This window comes from Oncorhynchus clarkii, chromosome 25 (assembly GCF_045791955.1).
Source record: "Oncorhynchus clarkii lewisi isolate Uvic-CL-2024 chromosome 25, UVic_Ocla_1.0, whole genome shotgun sequence".
NCBI classification, from domain to species: Eukaryota; Metazoa; Chordata; class Actinopteri; order Salmoniformes; family Salmonidae; genus Oncorhynchus; species Oncorhynchus clarkii.
In genome coordinates this window covers 46,241,532-46,249,294 of record NC_092171.1, presented here as the reverse complement: position 1 = coordinate 46,249,294, position 7,763 = coordinate 46,241,532, and the positions used below count along the sequence as shown (strand labels likewise).

The 7,763-nt window shown below is 40.5% G+C and overlaps 1 protein-coding gene across 1 annotated transcript; it reads left to right on the top strand.

Annotated features, from left to right (window-relative positions):
- Positions 1 to 771: 771 nt before the first annotated feature.
- Positions 772 to 6,248, top strand: LOC139384007 (forkhead box I2). The gene is made up of 3 exons (XM_071128635.1): positions 772 to 1,339; positions 5,557 to 6,085; positions 6,134 to 6,248. Exons 1-3 carry the CDS (start codon positions 772 to 774, stop codon positions 6,246 to 6,248), a joined length of 1,212 nt encoding a protein of 403 aa, XP_070984736.1.
- The last annotated feature ends 1,515 nt before the right edge of the window (positions 6,249 to 7,763 follow it).

The window sequence follows — 7,763 nt, the reverse complement described above, 5'->3', positions numbered from 1 at the left end:
AAAACTATAGTTTGTTAACAAGAAATTTGTGGAGTAGTTGAAAAAACGAGTTTTAATGACTCCAACATAAGTTTATGTAAACTTCCGACTTCATCTGTATAAGCCTTTAATCTCCAATTTATTGTCTCAATAAACAAGTTAATTGACCTGCTTTGAATGTCTATTATTAGAAACTATTTAAATGCATATTTATATTATTATAAAAATTATAGGTATATGTAACCGATGTGAAATGGCTAGCTAGTTAGCGGGGTGCTAATAGCGTTTCAGTCGGTGACGGTCCGCTTTGCTCTACAAGGGCTCGAGGGTGGCTGTTGTTGATGTGTTCAGAGGGTCCCTGGTTCCAACCCAGGTAGGGGCAAGGAGAGGGACGGAAGCTGTATTGTTATATATCATAATAGTAGCCTTCTAATTATAATAACATTTAGGTTTAAGGCTTTGGATAAAATAATCGGAGGTATTTTATATATTAGACCTATTCTATTGACGCTGATTTGAATTATTTCCAGGTCATATTTTTCATTGGATATTATGTTTTAAGGAAACCGTCACTGTCGAGTTCTTCTCTTTCTCACCTCTGCATGTCGGTTCAAGTTCCATGACCACACCCCCAACCAGTTAGTGGGTGTCTATTGGCTTTTAGAGATGATCTGTCTGAATGAGAAACTGTCGGTCTGAAGTTATACAATCTGGTACTTGTTGCTGCTGTTGCTTGTTCATCCGTTCTGACCCGTTACTGTAGCGTCTTGGGGTTGTCCTCCCGCGTGGAGCATGAACTCCATCGACCCTTCAGTCCACCACACCTCCTCTCCATCCGCCAGCTCTCTCCAACCCCAGCCCAAGGGCGCCCAGGAGCCGCAGGAGATGGCTGTCTACTGCGACAATTTAAACATGTATCACCACCAGCAGAGCTTCCAGGGCGCACAGAGGCCGTCTGGATACGGTTTCGGAGATTACACATCCTCCCCCAACCCATACCTTTGGCTGAACAGGCCCGCTGTCAACTCCGCATCCTTCATGCCGCCTTCCTACGGGACACAGCGGCAGTTCCTCACCAACTCCCCCGGGTTCGGGGGTCCAGACCTGGGTTGGCTGTCCATCGCCAGTCAGGAGGAGTTGCTAAAGCTGGTCCGTCCTCCCTACTCCTACTCTGCGCTCATCGCCATGGCGATCCAGAACGTGCACGAGAAGAAGTTGACCCTGAGTCAGATCTACCGGTATATCGCTGATAACTTCCCATTCTACAAGAAGAGCAAGGTGGGGTGGCAGAACTCTATCCGACATAATCTGTCACTTAACGACTGTTTTAAAAAGGTCCCCCGTGATGAGGATGACCCAGGTATTATAATTATATTATATTATTGTAACATCTATTTGTAACCTATAAATGTTCTAGCCCCATGTGTAGATATAATGTTATATGTTAATGACTCAGATGGGCTATGTGATGTTCAGCTGTTCGTTAGAAATCCTATACAAACACGTGTAAAAGCGTAGGCCTATGATCGATTGAACAACTCGATGTAGGCCGGTTGCAGGCTATCATGTCAGTTAAAACCAGTTGGATGAAATAAAGGCTTATCCCATATCCTGGTAATTGTTAATTTTCTACTTTCAAATTGTTCCCTCAACGTTGAAGGCTAGAATGCGTATTATAGTGCTTATTTTGTGAAAATTAAATATATAAAGTCTTATTAGCAGGACAATTATATTGTAACGACACTGGGTTTATATGCGCGGAAATCGACTCTGCCGCTTAGGCATGCTTTTGCGCGCCGGACCTCGGGGTAGAAGGTCGAGAGTTCGAGACCTGCTCCCTGCCTGTCTCATTACAATATGACATTCCATAGATTTAGGATGTGAAGAGTCTAATATAATGCATGAATGGTCTTCTGCTCTATCATGGGAAGTATAACTATGTGGCAATACATAGATTATAATATACAGAGCCTTCACAAAGTATTCACACCCCCAAATGTTGTTCAAATGTTGTTGTGTTACAGCCCTAATGTAAAATTGATTAAATCGAGATATTGTGTCACTGGCCTATACACAATACCCCATAATATCAAAGTGGAATTAATTAAATTAATAAAAAATTAAATGCTGAAATATCTCGAGTCAATAAGTATTCAACCCCTTGGTTATGTCAAGCCTAAATAAGTTCAGGAGTAAAAATGTGCTTAGCAAGTCTCATAATAAGTTGCATGGACTCACTCTGTGTGCAATAATAGTGTTTAACATTATTTTTGAATGGCTACCTCGTCTCTGTACCCCACACATACAATTATCTGTAAGCGTCCCTCAGTCCAACAGTGAATTTCAAACACAGATTCAACCACAAAGACCAGGGAGGTTTTACAATGCCTCACAAAGAAGGGCACCTATTGGTAGACGGGTATGTAATGTAATCGCTGCCAAAGGTGATTCCAACATCTATTGACTCAGGGGGTTGAATACTTATCTAATCAAGATATGTTAGTGTTTTTTTTCTTCCAATGTGACATTACAGAGTATTTTGTGTAGATCATTGACACAAAAAAAGACAATTTAATCCATTTTAATCCCACTTTGTAACACAACATAATGTGGAAGAAGTCAAAGGGTGTGAATACTTTCTGGAGTGCCTGTATATTATTCTATAGGTTCATCCCAACGGTTTGTTAGAAATAGGAAACGTTAGGGATGAGCTTGTTATTAGAGGCTTCACGCGCATAATGAGTGGACATTCAGTTTCCTACCATGGCAGGTTATAGATAAACGGTTAACTGAAAGGTTGCTGGATCGAATCCCCGAGCTGACAAGGTAAAAATCTGTCGTTCTGCCATGGGCGCCGTGGATGTTGATTAAAGCAGCCCCCCCCCCCCCCCCCCCCCCCCACGCACCTCTCTGATTCAGGGGGGTTGGGTTAAATGCAGAAGACACATTTCAGTTGAAGGCACTCAGTTGACTAGGAAACCCCCCTTTCCTTTCCCATTGTGTGAATGTGTACATTCCATATAAAGGAGAGGCTCGTCAGTGTTTTATTCCTGCACCCAACACAACCTTCAGACTTTACCCAAGTCCTCATTTCTTTCATCTGTAATATTGTTTGGCCCAGCAGCGGTATTCTCAAGATGAGCATGTCACTCTGTGGTTCTTCATTGCATTCCTTTATATGGAATTGCATTCGGAAAGTATTCAGACCCCTTGACTGTTTCCACATTTTGTATTCTAAAATGGATTCAATTGTTTTTTTTTTCCCCATAATCAATCTACACACAATACCCCATAATGACAAAGGAAAAATAGGTTTTCAGAAATGTTAGGAAATATATACAAAAATAAAACAACACAAATATGACATTTACATAAGTATTCAGACCCCTTACTCAGTACTTTGTTGAAGCACCATGCTTCACCTTAGGGATGGTGCCAGGTTACCTCCAGATGTGACGCTTGGCATTCAGGCCAAAGAGTTCAATCTTGGTTTCATCAGACCAGAGAATCTTGTTTCTCATGGTCTGAGAGTCTTTAGGTGCCTTTTGGCGAAACTCCACGTGGGATGCCGTGCCTTTTATTGGGGAGTGGCTTCCGTCTGGCCACTTTACCATAAAGGCCTGATTGGTGGAGTGCTGCAGAGATGGTTGTCCTTCTGGAAGTGTCTCCCATCTCCACAGAGGAACTCTGGAGTGACCCCCGATGGCTCAGTTTGGCCAGGCGGCCAGCTCTAATAAGAGTCTTGGTGGATCCAAACTTCTTCCATTTAAGAATAATGGTTTTTGCTCTGACATGCACTGTCAACTGTGGGACCGTATATAGACAGGTGTGTTCCTTTACAAATCATGTCCAACCAATTGAATTTACCACAGGTGGACTCCAATCAAGTTGTAGAAACATCTCAAGGATGATCAATGGAAACAGGATGCACTTGAGTTCCATTTAGAGTCTCATAGCAAAGAGTCTGAATACTTACGCAGATAAGGAATTTCTGTTTTTATTATTAATACATTTGCAAAAATGTATAAAACCTGTTTTTGCTTTGTCCTTATGGGGTATTGTGTGTAGATTGATGATCATTAATTTTTTGGGCTCCCGAGTGGCGCAGAGGTCTAAGGCACTGCGTCACTACAGTCCCTGAGTCGAATCCAAGCTGTATCACATCCGGACGTGATTGGGAGTCCCACAGGGTTGCGCACAATTGGCCCAGTGTCGTCCAGGTTTGGCCGGGGTAGGCCGTCATTGTATATAAGAATTTGTTCTTAACTGACTTGCCTAACTAGATAAAGGTAAAATAAAAATAAATAAAAAAGAAAATATTTAATCCATTTTAGAATAAGGCTGTAATGTAACAAAATGTGGACAAAAGGAAGGGTTCTGAATACAGACGTATAGACTAAATATACTGTAAATTATATTATATATACATAATACTGATGTGAAAATAAATATACTGTAAATTATATTATATATACATAATACTGATGTGAAAATAAATATACTGTAAATTATATTATATATACATAATACGGATGTGAAAATAAATATACTGTAAATTATATTATATATACATAATACTGATGTGAAAATAAATATACTGTAAATTATATTATATATACATAATACTGATGTGAAAATAAATATACTGTAAATTATATTATATATACATAATACGGATGTGAAAATAAATATACTGTAAATTATATTATATATACATAATACTGATGTGAAAATAAATATACTGTAAATTATATTATATATACATAATACGGATGTGAAAATAAATATACTGTAAATTATATTATATATACATAATACGGATGTGAAAATAAATATACTGTAAATTATATTATATATACATAATACTGATGTGAAAATAAATATACTGTAAATTATATTATATATACATAATACTGATGTGAAAATAAATATACTGTAAATTATATTATATATACATAATACTGATGTGAAAATAAATATACTGTAAATTATATTATATATACATAATACTGATGTGAAAATAAATATACTGTAAATTATGTTATATATACATAATACTGATGTGAAAATAAATATACTGTAAATTATATTATATATACATAATACGGATGTGAAAATAAATATACTGTAAATTATATTATATATACATAATACTGATGTGAAAATAAATATACTGTAAATTATATTATATATACATAATACTGATGTGAAAATAAATATACTGTAAATTATATTATATATACATAATACTGATGTGAAAATAAATATACTGTAAATTATATTATATATACATAATACGGATGTGAAAATAAATATACTGTAAATGATATTATATATACATAATACTGATGTGAAAATAAATATACTGTAAATTATGTTATATATACATAATACTGATGTGAAAATAAATATACTGTAAATTATATTATATATACATAATACTGATGTGAAAATAAATATACTGTAAATTATATTATATATAATTAATACTGATGTGAAAATAAATATACTGTAAATTATATTATATATACATAATACTGATGTGAAAAATAAAAGGTATATTTTTTCATGTTCCAGGTAAAGGGAACTACTGGACGTTGGACCCTAACTGTGAGAAGATGTTTGACAACGGGAACTTCAGGAGGAAGAGGAAGCGCCGCTCCGACTCCACTAACAGCACCAAGACAGAGGACGGCCAAACCGCCCCGCCCATCAAGACCTTTGACAGCCCCCAGCTCCTAGGCACCGCCTCCCCAGACATGGAGGTGGTCAGTGAGGGTCATAAGAGCTCCTCCCCCCTAAGCCTGGTGTCCAGCGCTCCGTGTTTTAACAACTTTTTCAGCAGTATGGCTGGGCTTGGCCCCGGGTCCTTGGGCTCCGGGTCCCTAGGTGCCTCTAGTCCCCCTAGCAGACAGACTGGCTCTCTGGGGTTGGTCAACGAGCTGACCAATAGGAACATTACAGCCCTCCATAGCAGCCCATACCACAACCACACCACCCACACCCCGACGCAGGCCCCGGGCCAGGACTACCCGGGGGTCTCAGATTCAGGCCACGGGGTCCACGGTCACCCAGCAGACAACCTGTCTCACTTCAACAGAGGAGTGTGCTGCAATACCTTCAGCGGAGGGGGGCAGGAAGGACAGTTCAACAGCCACTTCTACAACAGCTTCAGCGGAGGGGGGCAGACAGGACAGTTCAACAGCCACTTCTACAACAGCTTCAGCGTCAACGGTCTAATATACCCCAGAGAGGGCACGGACGTGTAGCATATAATGTATAACGTGTATTTGTATTAATATTTATTATGGATCCCCAGTAGGTCCTGCCAAGGCAGCAGCTACTCTTCCTGGGGTTTATTATGGATCCCCATTAGTTCCTGTCAAGGCAGCAGCTACTCTTCCTGGGGTTTATTATGGATCCCCATTAGTTCCTGTCAAGGCAGCTGCTACTCTTCCTGGGGTTTATTATGGATCCCCATTAGTTCCTGTCAAGGCAGCAGCTACTCTTCCTGGGGTTTATTATGGATCCACAGTAGTTCCTGCCAAGGCAGCAGCTACTCTTCCTGGGGTTTATTATGGATCCCCATTAGTTCCTGCCAAGGCAGCAGCTACTCTTCCTGGGGTTTATTATGGATACCCATTAGTTCCTGCCAATGCAGCAGCTACTCTTCCTGGGGTTTATTATGGATCTCCATTAGTTCCTACCAAGGCAGCAGCTACTCTTCCTGGGGTTTATTATGGATCCCCATTAGTTCCTGCCAAGGCAGCAGCTACTCTTCCTGGGGTTTATTATGGATCTCCATTAGTTCCTGCCAAGGCAGCAGCTACTCTTCCTGGGGTTTATTATGGATCTCCATTAGTTCCTGCCAAGGCAGCAGCTACTCTTCCTGGGGTTTATTATGGATCCCCATTAGTTCCTGCCAAGGCAGCAGCTACTCTTCCTGGGGTTTATTATGGATCTCCATTAGTTCCTACCAAGGCTGCAGCTACTCTTCCTGGGGTTTATTATGGATCCCCATTAGTTCCTGCCAAGGCAGCAGCTACTCTTCCTGGGGTTTATTATGGATCTCCATTAGTTCCTGCCAAGGCAGCAGCTACTCTTCCTGGGGTTTATTATGGATCTCCATTAGTTCCTACCAAGGCAGCAGCTACTCTTCCTGGGGTTTATTATGGATCCCCATTAGTTCCTGCCAAGGCAGCAGCTACTCTTCCTGGGGTTTATTATGGATCCCCATTAGTTCCTGCCAAGGCAGCAGCTACTCTTCCTGGGGTTTATTATGGATCTCCATTAGTTCCTGCCAAGGCAGCAGCTACTCTTCCTAGGGTTTATTATGGATCTCCATTAGTTCCTGCCAAGGCAGCAGCTACTCTTCCTGGGGTTTATTATGGATCCCCATTAGTTCCTGCCAAGGCAGCAGCTACTCTTCCTGGGGTTTATTATGGATCTCCATTAGTTCCTGCCAAGGCAGCAGCTACTCTTCCTAGGGTTTATTATGGATCTCCATTAGTTCCTGCCAAGGCAGCAGCTACTCTTCCTGGGGTTTATTATGGATCCCCATTAGTTCCTGCCAAGGCAGCAGCTACTCTTCCTGGGGTTTATTATGGATCTCCATTAGTTCCTGCCAAGGCAGCAGCTACTCTTCCTAGGGTTTATTATGGATCTCCATTAGTTCCTGCCAAGGCAGCAGCTACTCTTCCTGGGGTTTATTATGGATCCCCATTAGTTCCTGCCAAGGCAGCAGCTACTCTTCCTGGGTTTATTATGGATCCCCAGTAGTTCCT

What these genes read in the sequence shown, in the direction of transcription:
- LOC139384007 (XM_071128635.1), top strand. Translation starts at nt 772, where the DNA reads ATGAACTCCATCGACCCTTCAGTCCACCACACCTCCTCTCCATCCGCC. An exon ending in CCGTGATGAGGATGACCCAG is followed by an intron (nt 1,340 to 5,556) that starts GTATTATAATTA and finishes TTCATGTTCCAG; the next exon opens with GTAAAGGGAACTACTGGACG. An exon ending in TCTCACTTCAACAGAGGAGT is followed by an intron (nt 6,086 to 6,133) that starts GTGCTGCAATAC and finishes ACAGTTCAACAG; the next exon opens with CCACTTCTACAACAGCTTCA.